Consider the following 22,272-nt stretch of genomic DNA (forward strand, 5'->3'; position numbering starts at 1 on the left):
AATGAAAAACTGTCAAAAATATCCAAATTCTCTGGTAATTGAATTCACAACAGATCAATTACTATGTTCAATTGGACTAAGTGTAAAAGTTGTTGATTTAAGTATAATGTGTAATTGCCTGATAAAACTGTTTATGACGTTGCTACGTAATGAAAAATAAATAAATACAAACAACAAAATGACATTTATTGTTATTATTAAGAAACTTCTCATGTATATGGTCGAATTTATCAAGCAAATAAACCGTGGCATCGGTAACGCGATTCGAAATGTTTACATTAACAACATTTTTAGCGCATCATATTTTATTTTTACCGCAGGTAAGTACCTTTATCTAAATACCAGTTCTTTGGTCAAGCGCATTTTTTGTGGAAACTACACTGAAAGAATTCTCTTCGTAAAAATGAACATTTTCATTGTGAGTCTAACGTGTCACGTGTTGGAGGAACATATAACTAGAGGTGGGCGCGTGACACGAAATTCTCGTGACACGCGTGAATCACGTGAGTCGTAAATAAAATCCAAAGCAGCTCTCGTGAATATGCGTGAGTGGGACTAAAATAAATATGCCGTACGTAAGAAATAAAATCGGTTCGTGAATGTGCGTGAATAAAATTTCGTGCGTGAGTACTGGTTTTCATTTCGTGAATGTGCGTGAGTGGGATTGGCTACCTCACGTATCGTGCGTAAATAAATGCTTCGTGAATGTGCGTGAGTGTGTGTGAAAATTCAGTCACGCGCACACCTCTAATATTTACGAAATTCTCGTGTACGTTCACGCAAACAGAACTTGTAAAGACGATTAACGATTCACAAAAATTTTTAGACTCACGAAAATTCTCGTGTTTTCGACTAGTAGTCGGGATCACGACGAATCACGCATATTTCACAGCATGATCTTTTTACGAAATAATGTAATATATTTAGTATGTATTTCGTATATTCGTAAAAAGTCGTTCGTAAATTTACAAAATTCGCTGAAAACTTTGATAAATATGTAAATGAATTCTCTCGTATAAACTTACATACATCCTGAATTGGACCATTCAAAAACTTGGGAAAAAGCTTTGGAATATACATATAATAACACTCTTTCTATTTTGTTTTTACGATTAGGACGTGTACACGTCACACTGGTCTATACACGGATGAAAAGGAGTGTTTTTCATATGTTTGGCTATAAACATTATATGTTTGGAACACACATTTTTAAACACAATATTTTTGAGTGCAAGCATATAATGTTCATAAACTAGCATAACATGTTTGGGACATATATGTTAATATGTTAGAACATATTATGTTTGGGACATAAAATGTTTGTAAATATAATATGCTTGGATGCAAACATATATTAATTTAGAAATAGCCTATAAACATATATGTGTTTAGTAGCTTGGAACGCTATTTAACAGGGAGCGATATTGAATTATGTTGGTGGTTGTTGCTTGTTATTACAAAATTAACATTTTATTTTTCCTTGGGCAATTGATCAGCTACTTCTTGGATCCTTACAAACTGTGTGGTCCGCTGTTCGAATCCCCGTCCGGCAAAAGGTAAAATTAAAATAAAAAAATCATACAATTGAATAATTTCTTCTACAATGTTTGTATTACAGAAAAAGGTGCTAAGAACTAAAAAATCTCGTGGAAGTGAGAAAGATGTGGGGGAATATACAATTGGGCAGAAACAATATTTTGAGCATTCAGGTCGAAAACCTATGTTGTTAGCACCTATATTACCTGTTTATTTTCATAATTCATTATGATTGTAAATATATAAATAAATAAATAAAATTTTGAGCACAATATTGTTTGGGAGAATTTTTTTTAAGCATATAATATTTTTGGGTGCAAAATGTTTCCAAACATATTATATGTTCACATAATAACATGTTGATTTTTGGAAGACAACATTATTGAATTTGGATGCAAAAATACAAAATGTTTGGAACTTAGACTACCCAAACATATATTGTTTAGACCAATATGCTTTCAAACATATTATATATTGGAAGAGATCAAACATATAAATGTTTGGGCAATACCCAATAATGTATATGCTTGAAGCAAAATATGTTTGGGAGTATATGTTACAGAAGCGATTTTTTGTGAGCGTGTAAATGGATATAAGCGGACTGTCAAAAATATGTGGGCTATAGGAAAATGTGTTTACTTCGAAAACGGGGAGTTCGTGCTTCAATTCTTCCCACAAACAAAAAAATCATATAAATCTTTGAAATCTTTTTGAAACTTTGAAATGAATAAAAGTTTGTATTACAGAAGAGCAAGATGCCGAGAGAGAGAGAAGAGAGAAGTTCACCACTGTGGTATCACAATGGACTGAATAGTCTAAGTGAGCCTGATACATCGGGCTGCCACATAACCTAACCAAACCTAAGATGCCGAAACAAACCGCATAGAAATGAGGAAGATTAGGAAAGCAATTACAGCAGATGGTACAGATAATTTAAAAACAGCTTTTTCTTTGTGAGTGAGCCTGTTAAATATGTCGTTTATAACAAATATTCTGTATTTTTTCCAAACATGTACTTCGCTGTATTTACAATTATATATATTTTTAATTTTGTTTATAATAAACGCATAAATCCGTTTTTCAGAGTGTATTTGTATACTTTTCTTAAACCAATAATGATTATATAGTACAAAGATTATATTGATTACCATCATAATAAACACAATTACGGTAGTAATTGTACAGGTAAATATTGTACTCAGTTCAATTATGGCTGTAATTGGAAAAGCTTATATACTTCAAATACTAATGTATTTGGATTGAGTACTATGTCATTTGGATATTATGACAAATTCCAATTACCTTTATACTCAACACAAATATTCCTTCATTTGAAAATAATTTTATGACAACCTTACAATTTGGGTAATTTTATGACAACCTTACAATTTGGGTTTATGATTTTCGTTATAAGCTGAAAATCAAATACAAAAATAATTGAAATCACAATTTTTGTATTTGATTCAAGTATTCACTTTTTTCTGTGTATGACACATACCGGAGGCTTTTCACCTTAAAGTTAATGAATTTTGTTCCAATGCCACTCTAAACATGAATTATTATTATTATTCATATTTTCAGTCCGGCTATTTGGATGTTGTCGTGCCTCCTGATATTTTAAATCATCCAGACCAAAATCTCGAAGAAAATTTAACCAACGAAGGTGGAACAATAACTCTTGTCTGCAGTGCAACCGGAGTGCCGATGCCAACTGTCCAATGGAGGAGAGAAGGTGGCAAAGAAATAATTCTGCGAACCGAATCCCGCGAAAAGCAAGGTATGTATGTTTATAACAGATATCCCTGATAAGCTAAAGGAAGATTTTTTAAGAGGTATAAAAAAAAATTTTTCCAAAAAAACAAAAATTTAATGTTTGTTTTAAACATGCATATAAATGAAGTCTAATGAAGTTTCTACGAAATCTCTTATTTTTAGTGGTAAAAACCGTTGAAGGAGAGAGGTTAGTGCTGGGGAACGTTCACAGAACCGACATGGGTGGATATTTGTGCATAGCTTCCAATGGAGTACCCCCATCTGTGAGCAAACGTTTCGATGTCCACGTAAATTGTAAGTACACATCCAAAGTAAATCGAATAAACTCCTTCTTGGTCATCTCATTTACATTTGGTTGTTGACCGATTAAACAAATTAACAGCTTGTTTAAAAATCTGGTCTTCGTTCGCTTACAGAATGAAACGACAAGTCAATGCTCACTGGCTGCAATCCTTTCGTTTTGCAGAAATGACGTTCAGAAATAAAGCAAATCTAGTAACTGATAAGATGATTAACGTGTTTTAGGGTCAATATGTGGTAAATACGGGTTTTTATCGATCTATTTTCAATATAGTCGTCATATTGATTGTTTAAAAAGAGGACCGAAAAGTATTGTTCATAGCAATACTTGACTTCTATGAGCCACGTGTTCGATTCCCCGAGGACACTATCGCGAAGTTGGGCATTTCTTCCCGAACGGGGACACTAACTCGATAAGAAGTTGTTATCGCCTATGAAAGTTTTATCTTCCATGGCGAAACTACGAAAGCCAAATGTAGGCGAAAGCGAGTGACTGCCGTTCGGTCACATTTGCTTCCGTTCGGATACTAGGAATAGGCAGTAAATAAAAAAGAAGGGTATCGCAAACGTTGTTCTTTTTTGCATTTTTTGGTTTCTCTCAAAATAAAAAATAAATAAAAATTTATATACAATTACGAGATCAGTAACTGCAATGGACTGTATATATCACTTAATTCTCCCGGAACATTAAAAGAAAGAAAACAGAAAGAGAAAAAAAGGTTTTTCTTTTGTTAGAGTTTTTTGAATTCCTTCGAGAATTTTACATTTTTATCACCAAAACAATTCGTTTGTTACAAATTTTTAATGTTTTCAATAAAAAAAAATATTTTCGAACCAACAACACAGTCCATTTCGTTTATATCAAGCACTGTTCTTTTCTGACTTTAAGTCTTAATAAGACACATTTTACAGTTCATAGTAAAAATGTAATATAGTAGTACGTAATGTTGAACTTTTTTTTGGGAATCTTCCAAACATATCTGGAATATATGTAAAAACAAAAATAAAACTTAATGGTGTTCGGTCGAAGCAGGTATAGAACTCACCTCCCTTTGGTATGCAAGGCGGACGTAGCAACCACGGCTCCACGGTGCCCAACTAAATGTATGTTTCTGTTAAATAAAGTTTGTTTAATTAGCTCGTGGGCGCCGCAAGCTTTGCTATACACGGACGAAAAAACCTGTGTTCATATGTTTGGGTGTAAAAATTATATGTTTGGAACTCAAATGTTTTAACATAATATTTTTAAGTGCATATAATGTTCATAAACTAGCATAACGTGTTTGGGACATATATGTTAATATGTTCGAAGATATTATGTTTTGGGACATAAAATGTTTGTAAATATAATATGCTTAGATGCAAATATATATTAATTTAGAAATAGCCTATAAACATGGAGAGTATGCTGAAAGTAAAATAATGGAATAAACAATTGGCGCCTTAAAAATATATCCACACAAAGAAAATTTCATTAAAATTTTTTCTAGCAGTGTAAGGTGAACAATACCAACAATATTTTGTTTGGACCAATCCTGAAAATATATATGCTTGAAGCAAAATGTTTTTTGGGGAATATGTTACAGAAGCGTTTTTTTTAGGGTGTATAAATATAACTTATATGGATAATTGACTATTGATGATAATAACAGCTACATAGCTCAGTGGATAGTGTGTTGGCTTACAAATTGCATGGTCCGCGGTTCGATTCTCCGTCCAGGCGAAAGGTAAAATTTAAAAAATTTATAAAATCGAATAATTTATTATTGTATTACAGAAAAAAGTGATAAGAACTAAAAAACCTCGTGGAAGTGAGGAAGATGTGAGGGGAAATGCAATTAGCCAGAAAAGATTGTTGTTTTGAGTTAGTCTTTATGAAATTGTTTTTACATCCTGACAAAAAATAAACATGTATCACAAAATGCATATACACGCAGAAAAGGAATATGATCACCTCAACCATGTTTTAAGAGCAAAATGTTATTTTTGTATGGTGACCATGTAACATACTTTTTTTCTCGTCAAATATAAACTGCTTGCCGAAATCAGATACATGATTTCCAAGAAAATAACTTGGTTGCGAAAACCATGTTACATGGTCACCACCCAAAAATAACATTTTGATCTTAAAACATGTTTGAGGTGATCATATTCCTTCTCTGGGTGTACTTTCTTCGAAATAAACTTCCTTAAAGCAAAAAGCAAATGAGAATCGAACTTTGTTTGTCTAAAATTTCGTTTGGAAGGAAAGAATTATTTTTTTGCGTGTTATAGCTGTGGCTTATCCTATTAGTTGTTGAGATGCACAAGTGAAGTTATAAAACAAAGCATCAGTCAGTCATTGTTATTTTATACATACAACAAATATTTTAATTCAGTTAAGTGAAAGGGACATATACTAAAAAAGTTATTGAGTGAAAATGATCGGAGTTTCCGGCTTGATTAATTTTAATTCAGTGAAACTCAATTCAATTAAATTCTTAAATCTAATAGAAAACAAAGACATGTTGTTGAACATATTTCAACAATAACAAAAATACTTTTTATTCGTTTATACTAAGCACTGTTTTTTTTCTGCCTTCATGTCTTAACATAAGACACATTATAAGGCTTAGCGTTAAAAATTTAATATGATACTATGTAATGCCGAATATCCTTTCGAAATCTTGGGACCATTTTTTGAATATACGTAAGGGTAGCGGATATAATCACATCTCATATAAGAAAAAAAAATGCATATAAGAAAATGTAGTAAAAAACATCATGTATTTTTGCAGTGTTTTGGTGCAAAAAAAATGTTTCATATAAGAAAAACAAGTATATACAACAATAAGTTCGGCCAGGCGGAATCTTAAATACCCACCACCATGAATTAAATATTAAAGTTTCCTTTAAAATTTCAGGGGGATTTGATGACAGATATTCTCCAAAGCAGAGCAGTTCAACTATTACACTTCCCGAAGATAAATTTAAAGATTTTACCTATGAAGACTATATAAGATTTTAGATTTATAAGAACCATTTTTGTTTGAGTTTTAGAGAAATCATTAACATCTCTTGTATGTGTTCAAGAAAATGATGATATAACGCCTTAATTGGAAATCTAAAATCTATAGATTTTCATGATCACTGCGCCTTCTACACACTCAAGAAGTGAAATCGGTCTATATGGAGGCCTTACCATATAGACCGATAAAAACTAAATCCGATATACGTTTTTGTGAGTCTAAAACACAATTTCAGGCTAATCGGATAAAAGCTACGGTTTCTAGAAACCCAAGAAGTTAAATCGGGGGATCGGTCTTAAGGGGGCTATACTAAAACATGGTCCTAAGATACTTTTAGATTTCAAATTTCAGGACAATTGGATAAAAACTACTATTTCTAGAATAATAAACAATAAAATCATTTCTTGCACACCTATTTATAATCCTAAAAAAACCTTCTGATTTTAAATTTCAAGCAAATTGGACAACAACTACGGTTTCTACAAGCCCAAAAAGTAAAATCGGGAGATCCGTCTAAATGGGGGCTATACTAAAACATTGACCGATACTCACCATTTTCGGCGCACCTCTTTATGGTCGTCAAATAATTCTAGATTTCAAATTTCGTGCAAATTGGATAAAAAGTACGGTTTCTATAAGCCCAAGAAATAAAATCTGGAGATCGGTCTACATGGGGGATATACCAAAACATGGACCAATACACGCCATTTTCGGCACACGTATTTGTGATACTACAATAGCTCTAGATTTTCAATTTTAGACAAATTGAATAAAAACTACACTCAAAAAAAAGTGAACTCTCTATTTCACTAAAGCCAATTTAACTTTATTTTAGTTCATGGAATTATTATGTTTGGAGAAAGTTTTCTTTACTTTGATAATTTTTTGTGTACGTTAGTTAAATTAACTAAACCCGAGGAAAAAAATATACTCAAATGAAGCATAAAGATTAACTAAATTCGTGTCTTTTACAAAATAGTTCAGAATTTCTTTAAATTTGTACATTTTACCAAAAATGCGTCCATCATGAACTTCGTATGTCACTAAAGACATTCTTGCAATTTTGAACTCTCAAGTTTTTCCTTCAAACTACAAAATTTTCTTTAACAAGAGAAAAAACATAGTTATGTCTAATAAATTTTCTTGAATTTGTCGAAAAATATTTACTTATTGTTATGACATCGGCGTGATGCCAACGTTTGTAATACTGTTTAGTTAAAATTTTCTACAAATATTCAAAATTTTCTAAAATTAACCGAAAGTTATCTTCCTGGTGGGTTCACTGTTTTTTCAGTGTACGATTTCTATAAGCCGAAGAAGTAAAATCTGGAGATCGGTCTATATGGGTGCTATACCAAACATTGACCGATACTCACCATTTGGCACACCTCTTTACGGTCCTAAAATACCTCCAGATTTCAAATTTCAGGCAAACTGGATAACTACTACGGATTCTAGAAGCCCAAGAAGAAACATCGGGAGATCGGTCTATATTGGGGCTATACCAAAACATGAACCGATACCCACTATTTTTGGCACACCTCTTTACGGTCTTAAAATACCTCTAGATTTCAAATTTCAGGAAAATTGGATAACAACTACGAATTCTAGAAGCCTAAGATATAAAATCGGAAAATTGGGGCTTTACCAAAACATGGACCGATATGAAGACTGTAGAGTAATTACAACAGACAGACAGCCAGACATGGTTATATCATCTTCGAATTTCTCCCTGATCAAAAATATATATACTTTATATAGTCGGAAATCAATATTTCTATGTGTTACAAACGGAATGACAAACCTATTATACCCCTGTCACCATTCTATGGTGTGGGTATAAAAAATGATATAAGAACAATCTGGCAACCACACAAGAACAAAATCCCATTATACAAAATTTTCTATAAGAAAATTTTTTTTATGTGTCGAATGAAACTCTTTCTTTTTGTTTATTTGTTAAAAAATTTTAATGTAAATATAAAAAGTTGTATTGCTCATACATTGTGTACTAATAATTGTTATTTATGTACACCCAGAAAAAACTGACCCATTCTTTAAGTTAAAAAAGTTATAAACAATTTTAATGTAAATATAGAAAGTTGTGCTGTTCATACATTGTGTACTAATAATTGTTATTTATGTACACCCAGAAAAAAGTGACCCATTCTTTAAGTTAAAATGAACTCATTGTGAAGAAAGTTGAACTTCGTATAGCGCCAAAGACATTTTTATTTGTTTGAACGTTGTGATTTTCGTAGTAATTAGCTAGAATGCATTCCATATATTATTTAACATTTTCCTATATTTATGTACCACTATACTACAGATTGAAAACATTTAACTGAATTGAATTCATATATGGAACTTTTATTTAACTTTTTTCATTCATTTGGACAAATCTTATATATTTGTTGTAAACCTTTTACTTCAAAATTAGAACTGCTTATTTTCATGTTTTATTAATATATTAAATATATTTATTAAGAATCAACAGCATCGAAATATTATTTTATTATTGAAATATTTCCAATTTCCATGTAATGTTATCAACTGTAAAACGTAATGTTTTTCTTCTTGTTGTACCTTTCACTTTTAATAAGTTGCTGCCTAAAGATTTTGTCCTCCTTTTACAATTTCAATACGTACAAATGTAAAAAATCATAAACCAATTTTTTCACAAAAGGTTAGCGTCCTGAATGTTACCTGATGAATGAAGGGGTTGTTATTCTGTTGGTGTTTTCTTTCTTTGTACACCATCACGAACATTGATACACCCAGAAAAAAGTGCCTTCGAAACTAAAGGAAAAATTCTTCATCAATATAGTTTATCCATTTTATTTCCATTAAGGTAAATTTTTGTGAGAAATAATAAAATTTACTCGTTTCAGTAAAAAATCCTAAACTGTAAGCAGTTAGGAATAGTTCATTAACTAGAATAAGGCATGGAATTTTACTAATACTGTTTTCTTCGCTGGGTATAAGAATTTACTACTGAACAAGAAAATTTTATTCACCGATAACAAAGCATTCGTAAAAATAAACAAAATCCGAACTAAAACCAAGTTTCCTCAAAATTAGTAAAATTTCTTATAAAATGATAATTGCGACTTCCTTTATAATAGAAAGTTTTTCATACATACGAACAACACTTGGCATAGAAAAATATTTTAGTTCATTCGTACTAAGAAGTATGCAATCCTTTCAAAACTTAAGGAAACACACTTGTTAGAATATAGGAAATTTTCCTATATTTCTATTGTCTACCTGTAATCGATACCTGTCATCGTAATCGATGTGTTTGCTCGTGGGTGTAATCGATATGCTTGCGCGTGGGTTGTTTTTTAGTTGGAATCGCGTTGTTGTGCTATACGGAGAGATTGTTAAAAAATAATATAGTAACTAACAAATAAAATATATAAAAGATTTATTTTTTTAAATTAGTGAGAAAAAGGTTCGTTTTTTTGAAAATAAATCTATCAATGTTCGTGATGGTGTATAAAGAAAGAAAACACCAGCAGAATAAAAACCCTTTCATTTGTCTTAATTTTGGAATCTTCAATTATCAGGTAATATTCAGTGACGCTAACCTTTTGTAACAAAAATGGTTTATGATTTTTATATTTGTAGGTATTGAAATTGTAAAAGGAGGACAAAATCGTTACGCAGCAACTTATTAAAAGTGAAAGGTACAAGAAGAAGAAAAAATGCGTTTTGCAGTTGATGACATTACATGGAAATTGGAAATAGTGGAATAATAAACTAATATTTCAAGGCCAGTCGATGCTGTTGATTCTTAATAAATATATTCAATATATTAATAAAACATGTCTTTTATTGAAGATAAAATTGCTTATATAAATAAATAAAATTGTATTTAAAAACGAAGGTAAGCAGTTCTAATTATGAAGTAAAAGTTTTACCTCAAATATGTAAGATTTGTCCAAATGAATGAACAAATTTCAATAAAATCATTCCATATATGAATTCAAATCAGTTAAATTTTTTCATTCTGTAGCATAGTGGTAAATAAATATAGGAAAATGTTAACTAATATATGGAATGCATTATACCTAATTTCTACGAAAATCACATCGTTCAAACAAATAAAAATGTCTTTGGCGCTATACGAAGTTCAACTTTCTTCGCAGTAAGTTCATTTTAGCTTAAAGAAGGGGTCACTTTTTTCTGGGTGTAGACTTATTGTTTGTTATTTATGTTTAATAATTTTCAAAAAAAAAAAAAAAACAAAAATTATTCTCTTAAAAAAAACAACTCACGCGCAAACATTACATCGATGACAGTTATCGATTACAGGTAGACAAAAGAAATAGGAAAATTTCCTATATTCAAATAAGTGTGTTTCCTTAAGTTTTGAAAGGATTGAATACTTCTTAGGACGAATGAACTAAAATATATTTCTATACCAAGTGTTATTCGTATGTATGATAAGCTTTCTATAATAAAGGAAGTCAGAATTATCATTTTATAAGAAATTTTACTAAATTTGAGGAAACTTGGCTCGGTTTTTGTTTATTTTTACGAATGCTTTGTTATCACACCCAGAAAAAAGTGACCCCTTCTTTAAGTTAAAATGAACTCATTGTGAAGAAAGTTGAACTTCGTATAGCGCCAAAGCCATTTTTATTTGTTTGAACGATGTGATTTTTGTAGAAATTAGGAATAATGTATTCCATATATTAGTTAACATTTTCCTATATTTATGTACCACTATACTACAGAATGAAAAAATTTAACTAATTTGAATTCATATATGGAATGATTTTATTGAAATTTTTTCATTCATTTGGACAAATCTTACACATTTGTGGTAAAACTTTTACTTCATAATTAGAACTGCTTACCTTCGTTTTTAAATACAATTTTATTTATTTCTATAAGCAACTTTATCTTCAATAAAAGACATGTTTTATTAATATATTGAATATATTTATTAAGAATCAACAGCATCGAATCTCTTTGAAATATTAGTTTATTATTCCACTATTTCCAATTTCCGTGTGATATTATCAACTGTAAAACGCACTTTTTCTTCTTCTTGTACTTTTCACTTTTAATAAGTTGCTGCCTAACGATTTTGTCCTCCTTTTACAATTTCAATACCTATCAATATAAAAAATATATAAAAAATAAAACATTTTTGTTGCAAAAGGTTAGCGTCACTGAATATTACCTGATAATTGAAGATTCCAAAATGAAGACGAATGAAGGGGTTGTTGTTCTGTTGGTGTTTTCTTCCTTTATACACTATCACGAACATTGATAGATTTATTTTTAAAAACGAAAATTTTTCTCACTAATTTAAAATAACAAATATTTTATATATTTTATTTGTTATTTATTATATTATTTTACTATATTATTTTTTAACAATCTCTCCGTATACCAAACAACGCGATTCCAACTAGAAAAAACAACCGACGCGCAAACATATCGATTACACCCACGCGCAAACACATCGATTACGATGACAGGTATCGATTACAGGTAGACAATAGAAATTTAGGAAAATTTCCTATATTCTAACAAGTGTGTTTCCTTAAGTTTTGAAAGGATTGCATACTTCTTAGTACGAATGAACTAAAATATTTTCTATGCCAAGTGTTGTTCGTATGTATGAAAAACTTTCTATTATAAAGGAAGTCGCAATTATCATTTTATAAGAAATTTTACTAATTTTGAGGAAACTTGGTTTTAGTTCGGTTTTTGTTTATTTTTACGAATGCTTTGTTATCGGTGAATAAAATTTTCTTGTTCAATAGTAAATTCTTATACCCAGCGAAGAAAACAGTATTAGTAAAATTCCATGCCTTATTCTAGTTAATGAACTATTCCTAACTGCTTACAGTTTAGGATTTTTTTACTGAAACGAGTAAATTTTATTATTTTTCACAAAAATTTATCTTAATGGAAATAAAATGGATAAACTATATTGATGAAAATTTTTTCCTTTAGTTTCGAAGGCACTTTTTTCTGGGTGCAGTAAATAAAATTTTCTTGTTCAGTTGTAAATTCTTATACCCAGCGAAGAAAACAGTATTAAGAAAATTCCATGCCTTAATTGTTAAGTTAATGAACTATTCCTAACTGCTTTCAGTTTAGGATTTTTTTCGGAAACAAGTAAATTTTATTATTTCAAACAAAAATTTAACTTAATGGATATAAAATGGCTAAACTAAATTGATTAACATTTTTTCCTTTAGTTTCGAAGACACTTTTTTCTGGGTCTAGATCCCCGTCGAAGACAAACGATGTTAGTCGAAATATTGCATAATAAATTTAATAATTAATCAAAAATCGTAAAAACTAATTTTTATTAAAGGGACCTCAAGCCGAAATAAAAATAAAATAAATTATTTAATATCCTTTGTAATAGTGGTATCATAAAAACCTATAAAACTAAGCACATATTAACTGATGTTTTAAAGTTTTGTTTATTTTATTCTTATTGGTCAGATTGGAGGCTAATGCTTAAATTTTCCATTTTAAAAAATTTTTTAATCAAAACATTTTAAAACTATGAACCGAAATTTTGTTATATTTCTTTGTGAAGTATATGCCTATAAGCATAAGCGTAGGAAGGCCTCTGGGGAGGGGGCTTAGACCCCCCAGAAAAATGTTAGCCCCCCCCCAGAATTTGAAAACCTATTTACGATTTTACATTTTTATAAAAATTAAACAAGTATATACTCGTACAACGCACAAAGTTCCACTAAAGACTTTCATGCACAATCGAATTATTTGGGTTGTGGTAGAAGTCTGATATTTATGAAATAAAGCTGTGGTTGAACTTATGATTTAGTTGAATAAAAAATAGTAATTGATGTTTAAACTATTCTTTCATAAATTAATATCTTAATAATGCTGCAAAAAAGCGTCGCCAAAAAAGAAGTGAAAATGTTCTTTTTGGGTCTGGAAGTGGTACAAAATTGGCGGAGAAGCGATGAATGTAATATGAACTTGTCATAGAACGAATGTCCACCGTTTCAACAGCCGTTGCAATGAATTTTCATCACTTCTTAAGGTGTGAACCGAATTCAGTGTTTTGGATGTGAATTAAAAATTGTGTAATATTTTCCCAAGTAAATAATTTTTATACTTTTTTATGATGTTTAATGCATTCTAACGCTTGTTTGAAAATTTGAATAATTTGTACCATTTTATTTATTCTTACTCTTTTTTTAAACTATTTGAAAAAAGGAAACAAAAAATTACGCATTAAAATATAAAAAAAAAAAAATAAAGTAAAAAAACTTCCTGTGTAGTTAAAATAGTTAACTTCTTTGTGAGGACATTTTTGGAAGTGCTTTTAAAGTTGTGCCTTTAGAACAACTCCCAATTTTTTGCTGCGAAAAGTGTGGAACTACCCTATGGGAAATGGATCAACCACAGAACTGGTACAGGACTAGTCCGTGGTGTGTATGGACCAGTCCCATTTCTGGTCAAAACGTATGGAAGGGACCGTCCACTTTAACATGGGTTTGTCATTGACGGAGTAATCTTACATTTTAGGACGCGTCATGGACTCATCCCAAAGGAGACGTCCTGGGACAATTTAGCAGGAGCAACCCATAAACAGGTCCTCAGGAACCAGTCTCGGACAAACTCTTAGAAATCTCTTTCAATTTGGGCTCCTAATCGAACCCGAAATGAAAAAATAAACTTTTGAAATATGTCGAACAAAAGGTTATTCTGATAATTTTATTTCTCTAAATGTGAAAATTGCAACTAACTGGAGCAAAGGTACCAGTTCTGTGATAGGTCCGTCAGTGGAAATTTGCACCAATTTCCCGTAGGGTACTTTTAGTTGCTTTATTATAAATTGATTGTCGAGTTATTTTGATGTCTATTTTTTTATTCAATTTTATGAAATAAAACATTAGATGAACCTATAAGTTCAGTCTATAAAGTTTTAGCTAGGGGGGCTATAGCCCCCCCTAAGAAAATTGTCTAGCTACGCTAATGCCTATGAGAAAGAAATTTCTTTTATAAATGTATATAAGAAACGTTTTTTATTTCCGCAATAGTTGTCTATAAGAAAAAAAGCATATAAGAAAATAAGTAAGGAAAGTATAAAGTCGGGCGAGGCCGACTATATTATACCCTGCACCACTTTATAGATCTAAATTTTCGATACCATATCACATCTGTCAAATGTGTTGGGTGCTATATATAAAGGTTTGTCCCAAATACATACATTTAAATATCACTCGATCTGGACAGAATTTGATAGACTTCTACAAAATCTATAGACTCAAAATTTAAGTCGGCTAATGCACTAGGGTGGAACACAATATTAGTAAAAAAACCAGTAAGGAAAGTCTAAAGTCGGGCGGGGCCGACTATATTATACCCTGCACCACTTTGTAGATCTAAATTTTCGATACCATATCCCATCCGTCAAATGTGTTGGGGGCTATATATAAAGGTTTGTCCCAAATACATAAATTTAAATATCACTCGATCTGGAAGAATTTGATAGAATTCTACAAAATCTATAGACTCAAAATTTAAGTCGGCTAATGCACTAGGGTGGAACACAATGTTAGTAAAAACCAGTAAGGAAAGTCTAAAGTCGGGCGGGGCCGACTATATTATACCCTGCACCACTTTGTAGATCTAAATTTTCGATACCATATCCCATCCGTCAAATGTGTTGGGGGCTATATATAAAGGTTTGTCCCAAATACATAAATTTAAATATCACTCGATCTGGAAGAATTTGATAGAATTCTACAAAATCTATAGACTCAAAATTTAAGTCGGCTAATGCACTAGGGTGGAACACAATGTTAGTAAAAAAAATATGGGAAACGTTTAAGTCTGAAGCAATTTTAAGGAAACTTCAAAAAAGTTTATTTATGATTTATCGCTCGATATATATGTATTACAAGTTTAGGAAAATTAGAGTCATTTTTACAACCTTTCGATTAAGCAGTGGCGATTTTACAAGGAAAATGTTGGTATTTTGACCATTTTTGTCGAAATCAGAAAAACATATATATGGGAGCTATATCTAAATCTGAACCGATTTCAACCAAATTTGGCACGCATAGCTACAATGCTAATTCTACTCCCTGTGCAAAATTTCAACTAAATCGGAGTTAAAAATTGGCCTCAGTGGTCATATGAGTGTAAATCGGGCGAAAGCTATATATGGGAGATATATCCAAATCTGAACCGATTTCAACCAAATTTGGCACGCATAGTAACAATGCTAATTATACTCCCTGTGCAAAATTTCAACTAAATCGGAGTTAAAAATTGGCCTCTGTGCTCATATGAGTGTAAATCGGGAGAAAGGTATATATGGGAGATATATCTAAATCTGAACCGATTTCAACCAAATTTGGCACGCATGGCTACAATGCTAATTCTACTCCCTGTGCAAAATTTCAACTAAATCGGAGTTAAAAATTGGCCTCTGTGGTCATATGAGTGTAAATCGGGCGAAAGCTATATATGGGAGCTATATCTAAATCTGAACAGATTTTGCTGATATTTTTCAAGTTTTTCGAGACTCACAGAATATTCGGATGTATGGAATTTGAGGAAGATCGGTTGATATACACGCCAATTATGACCAGATCGGTGAAAAATATATATGACAGTTATATCTAAATCTGAACCGATTTTTTCCAAAATCAATAGGGATCGTCTTTGAGCCGAAACAGGATCCTGTACCAAATTTTGGGACAATCGGACTAAAACTGCGAGCTGTACTTTGCACACAAAAATACATCAACAGACAGACAGACAGACAGACGGACATCGCTCAATCGACTCAGAATTTAATTCTAAGCCGATCCGTATACTAAAAGGTTGGTCTATGATTACTCTTTCTTGGCGTTACATACAAATGCACAAACTTATTATACCCTGTACCACAGTAGTGGTGAAGGGTATAAATATGGGAAACATTTAAATCTGAAGCAATCTTAAGGAAACTTCGCAAAAGTTTATTTATGATTTATCGCTCGATATATATGTATTAGAAGTTTAAGAAAATTAGAGTAATTTTTTCAACTATTCGACTAAGCAGTGGCGATTTTACAAGGAAAATGTTGGTATTTTGACCATTTTTGTCGAAATCGGAAAAACATATATATGGGAGCTATATCTAAATCTGAACCGATTTCCACCAAATTTGACACGCATGGCTATAATGCTAATTCTACTCCCTGTGCAAAATTTCAACTAAATCGGAGGAAAAATTGGCCTCTGCGGACAAAGGAGTGTAAATCGGGCGAAAGCTATATATGGCAGCTATATCTAAATCTGAACCGATTTGGATGATATTTTGCAAGTTTTTCGAGAATCATAAAATATTCGGATGTACGGAATTTGAGGAAGATCGGTTGATATACACGCCAATTATGACCAGATCGGTGAAAAATATATATGGCAGCTATATCTAAATCTGAACCGATTTTTTCCAAAATCAATAGGGATCGTCTTTGAGCCGAAACAGGACCCCTTACCAAATTTTAGGACAATCGGACTAAAACTGCGAGCTGTACTTTGCACACAAAAATACATCAACAGACAGACAGACAGACGGACAGGCAGACAGACGGACATCGCTAAATCGACTCAGAATTTAATTCTAAGACGATCGGTATACTAAACGATGGGTCTCAGACTTTTCCTTCTTGGCGTTACATACAAATGCACAAACTTATTATACCCTGTACCACAGTAGTGGTGAAGGGTATAAAAAATGCAGTTTATCCGAGTTTCTTATATTCGTTACCCACTGTATGTGCAATTGTATTATTTCCGTTTCCAAAAGTTGTATATCGTTTGCATGAATAAGGGATATGTTTCTTTTAACCCTTTCACTACCGAAGTAAAAGTAGCCATTGAAAAAATTTTTTTTCTTCAAAACTAGTTTATTGTAGTGTTAAATAATACAAAACGACAATTTTTTGGTGTGTACTTACGTTAGTGTGTGTATAGTAAGATGTCCACTTGAGTGGACAGTGGTAGTCAACGGAGTCAATTCACTTGTAATTAATTTTATTAATGTAATTAATTTTATTTAATATGTATCTTTCTACTAAGTTTAAAAATAATGATTTCTTTCTTATTTTTAGTAGGTTTATAGTATGAAATTAGACGCTAAATAAGAACAAGTATATACGGCCGTAAGTTCGGCCAGGCCGAAGCTTATGTACCCTCCATCATGGATTGCGTAGAAACTTCTTCTAAACACTGCCATCCACAATCGAATTACTTAAGTTGCGGTAACGCTTGCCGATGGCAAGGTATCTTAAAACCTCCTTACATCTTCTAAATTGTATGTAAGTCCATACGTGGTATATATTAAATCAAAAAAGATCGATCCAATACGTATATAATTCAGTTTGACAAAGTAGACATAAAATTTTGACAAAATTTTCTACAGAAAGAAAATATTAAAAAATTTTCTATGGAAATAAAATTTTCACAAAATTTTCTATAGAAATAAAAATTTTGACAAAATTTTCTATAAAAAGAAAATTTTGACAAAAATTTCTACAGAAATAAAATGTTAACAAAATGTTCTATAGAAATAAACTTTTGACAAAATTTTCTATAGAAATAAAATCTTGGTCGATTATTTTTGGCTCGAGTGGCAACTATGATTATGAACCGAATAAAATTTGAACAAAATTTTCAATAGAAATAAAATTTTGACAAAATTTTCTATAGAAATAAAATTTTGACAAAATTTTCTATAGAAATAAAATTTTGACAATGATGAAAATTTTATTATGAACCGAATAAAATTTTAACAAAATTTTCTCTAGAAATAAAATTTTGACAACATTTTCTATAGAAATAAAATTTTGGTAGATTATTTTTGGCTCTAGTGGCAACCATGATTATGGACCGATATGGACCAATTTTTGTGTGATTGGACCAATTTTGGTATGGTTGTTAGCGACCATATACTAACACCACGTTCCTACTTTGAACCGGATCGGATGAATTTTGCTCCTCCAAGAGGCTCCGGAGGTCAAATCTGGAGAACGTTTTATATGGGGGCTATATATAATTATGGACCGATATGGACCATGTTCCAAATTACTACCGGATTGGATGAAATTTGCTTCTCTTGGAGACTTCGCAAGCCAAATCTGGGGTTTATATGGGGGCTATATATAATTATGAACCGATGTGGGCCAATTTTTGCACGGTTATTAGAGACCATATACCAATATCATGTACCAAATTTCAGGCGGATCGGATAAAATTTGCTTCTCTTTGAGGCTCCGCAACCCAAATCTGGGGATCGGTTTATATAGGCACTATATAATTATGGACCGATGTGGACCAATTTTTGCACGGTTGTTAGAGACCATACACCAATACCATGTACCAAATTTCAGAGGGATCGGATGCAATTTGCTTCTCTTTGAGGCTTCGCAAGCCTAATCTGGAGATCGGTTTAGATGGGGTCTATATATAATTATGGACCGATGTGGACCAATTTTTGCATGATTGTTAGAGACCATATACCAACACCATGTACCAAATTTCAGCCGGATCGGATGAAATATGCTTCTCTTAGAGGCTCCACTAGCCAAATCTGGGGATCGGTTTATATGGGGGCTGTAAATAATTAAGGACCGATATGGACCAATTTTTGCATGGTTGTTAGAGACTATATACCAACATCATGTACCAAATTTCAGCCGGATCGGATGAAATTATCTTCTCTTTGAGGCTCCGCAAGCCAAATCTGGGGATCGGTTTATATGGGGGCTATATATAATTATGGACCGATGTGAACCAATTTTTCCATGGTAGTTAGAGACCATATACCAACATCATGTACCAAATTTCAGCCGGATCGGATGAAATATGCTTCTGTTAGAGGCTCCACAAGCCAAATCTGGCGATCGGTTTATATGGGGGCTATATATAATTATGGACCGATGTGGACCAATTTGTGCATGGTTGTTAGAGACCATATACCAACACCATATACCAAATTTCAGCCGGATCGGATGAAATATGCTTCTCTTTTAGGCTCCGCAAGCCAAATCTGGAGATCGCTTTATATGGGGGCTATATATAATTATGGACTGATGTAAACCAATTTTTGCATGGTTGTTAGAGACTATATACCAACACCATATACCAAATTTCAGCCGGATCGGATGAAATATGCTTCTGTTAGAGGCTCCACAAGCCAAATCTGGGGATCGGTTTATATGGGGGCTATATATAATTATGGACCGATGTGGACCAATTTTTGCATGGTTGTTAGATATCATATACCAACACTATATACCAAATTTCAGCCGGATCGGATGAATTATGCTTCTTTTAGAGGCTCCACAAGCCAAATCTGAGGGTCCCTTTATATGGGGGCTATACGTAAAAGTGGACCGATATGGCCCATTTTCAATACCATCCGACCTACATCGATAACAACTACTTGTGCCAAGTTTCAAGTCGATAGCTTGTTTCGTTCGGAAGTTAGCGTGATTTCAACAGACGGACGGACGGACGGACGGACGGACGGACATGCTTAGATCGACTCAGAATTTCACCACGACCCAGAATATATATACTTTATGGGGTCTTAGAGCAATATTTCGATGTGTTACAAACGGAATGACAAAGTTAATATACCCCCATCCTATGATGGAGGGTATAAAAATATTCACATTTTCATTTGATGCTATTAAATTAACTATATTCATTTCATTATTCCTATTCAAAAGATAATGTTATTCATATTTCTATTCATTTCGAAAACATAAAAAAATTGTTTTGCTACCAATAGATATATCTTATTTATGTAGTATATACATGTATTAGAATGTAGAGTTATTTCATATGATAGGTGCAAAAACATGGATTTCGAAATTTTGGGTATCTCTCACAAAAAATCTGTCCACCGTGCTTTCAAGGGTAATGCATAGACAATAGATTTTACATAGATGAGCCATGGGTGTCAAACTATGTTTGACAGTTCGGAAGATTAAGAATAAACGAAAAAATAAGAGCACGCTTACATTCTCTTTCGTTTCCTTTTTTGTAGTTTCCAATTTTACACAAAATTAGAACGTTTATGATGCACCAGTGGATTTATAAATAAATTAATATATTAAAAGTTCATATTTGAGCAAAGAATTGTGACCAAAACCGCAAAAATACAAAATTTAATTTTGAGCAGCATTTCTGTTTATGAACAACACAAAAGCAAATGCCGGAAAATGAATGTTTGGAACAGACTCTTAACGAAAAAATCAAAACGAAATGTCAGAAAATTAATTTTTGGAACTGACACATTTTTTTTAAGAGAATAGTGGATCATCTATGTAAAATCTATTGTCTATGGGGTAATGTGCAGTAGACCTTTTCAAAGTCGTGCCCATTACTCTTATAAGATTTGTTGGAGTATGTTAACGGTATTGTTTTATTTTTACACTACAAATATTATATAAAATGTTTTTTGTTTTGCGACCTTGAAACTGAGATTTTTGAGTGCTTGATGCTTACTTCCTTAAATTGGGTCGAATTCTATGAAATCTCAAACTCTTCGAAATAGTTTTACAATACATATGGAATTTGAAGTACCCTATATAAACTCTGTTTTACAATAAATTGGAATTTTGCCATTTCATGTTACATATTTTTGTCTAATACTATTTAAATGGCTGTATGAACTTTGCAACCTTTGACTACCGATGTCCACTATAGAGGACATGACTTCATCGACTTACCCTGCATATACCGTACACCCAGTTTTCAATTTTTTATGTCCTTTTTGTTAAATAACACTTCCTATCATACAGAAAAAATCAACAATTGTATACTATAAATAGGTCTCCATAACTCCTCAAGGGCAATATCAGAAATTAAAAAAAATGGGGATTTCACGTTTTTCATAGAAAAAAACTTGCATAAAATTGACGAAACACATATTCGACTATATAAAACTGGCAAGTTAATATTAGAAGGACCCCCTTAACATACTCCAACAAAAATTTTAAATAAATCGTACAAGGATAACGAATAATCAACGCTCAAAGTCATGTCCTTCCAGGTGGACATCAGTAGTGAAAGGGTTAAATAAAATTCCTTTACATCGTATGGTGGGCGCCCAAAACTATATCTATAAATATAACAGCTCGGCTGTATGGGTTGCTTGTAGAGGTATGCACGTGAGTAATATTTTACTCACGCACACTCACGACGAAAAACTCTTACTCACGCACGATATTGTTTGGTAGGACTCACGCACACTCACGAAAAGAAAATTTGTACTCACGCCCACGAAAATTTCGTGACTCACGAAAAATGCAGTGATTCACGAAAAATATCTTGACTCACGAAAAATGACGTGACTCACGAATAATTTTATGAGCATGACTAAAATCGAGAGCGTTATTAAACTCTTAATATAGTAGGTATCATTAAAATTGTAAATGAATTCAATTCGTAAGCGTTTTATGTCCGTAAGAATGATTATTTTCTTGAGAGTATTTGTCCGAAATTGGTTATTCACGCACACTCACGAAGAAATAATTTTCGTGACTCACGCACGACATTTGGTTTGTTAATAACGCTCACGCACACCCACGCCGTTGCCATCAGCGTGAGTCACGACAATTTCGTGTCACGTGCACACCTC

At 32.1% G+C, this 22,272-nt stretch overlaps 1 protein-coding gene across 1 annotated transcript in view; it reads left to right on the forward strand.

Moving 5' to 3' along the window:
- Nucleotides 1-22,272, forward strand: part of DIP-lambda (Dpr-interacting protein lambda) — a 177,936-nt gene that overhangs the window by 81,445 nt on the left and 74,219 nt on the right. The window contains exons 5-6 of the mRNA XM_075294521.1: nt 3,118-3,313; nt 3,472-3,603. Coding sequence (XP_075150636.1) covers nt 3,118-3,313; nt 3,472-3,603 — 328 coding nt within the window. The remainder of the gene's footprint in view (nt 1-3,117; nt 3,314-3,471; nt 3,604-22,272) is intronic.

Source organism: Haematobia irritans, chromosome 2 (genome assembly GCF_050003625.1).
Source record: "Haematobia irritans isolate KBUSLIRL chromosome 2, ASM5000362v1, whole genome shotgun sequence".
NCBI classification, from domain to species: Eukaryota; Metazoa; Arthropoda; class Insecta; order Diptera; family Muscidae; genus Haematobia; species Haematobia irritans.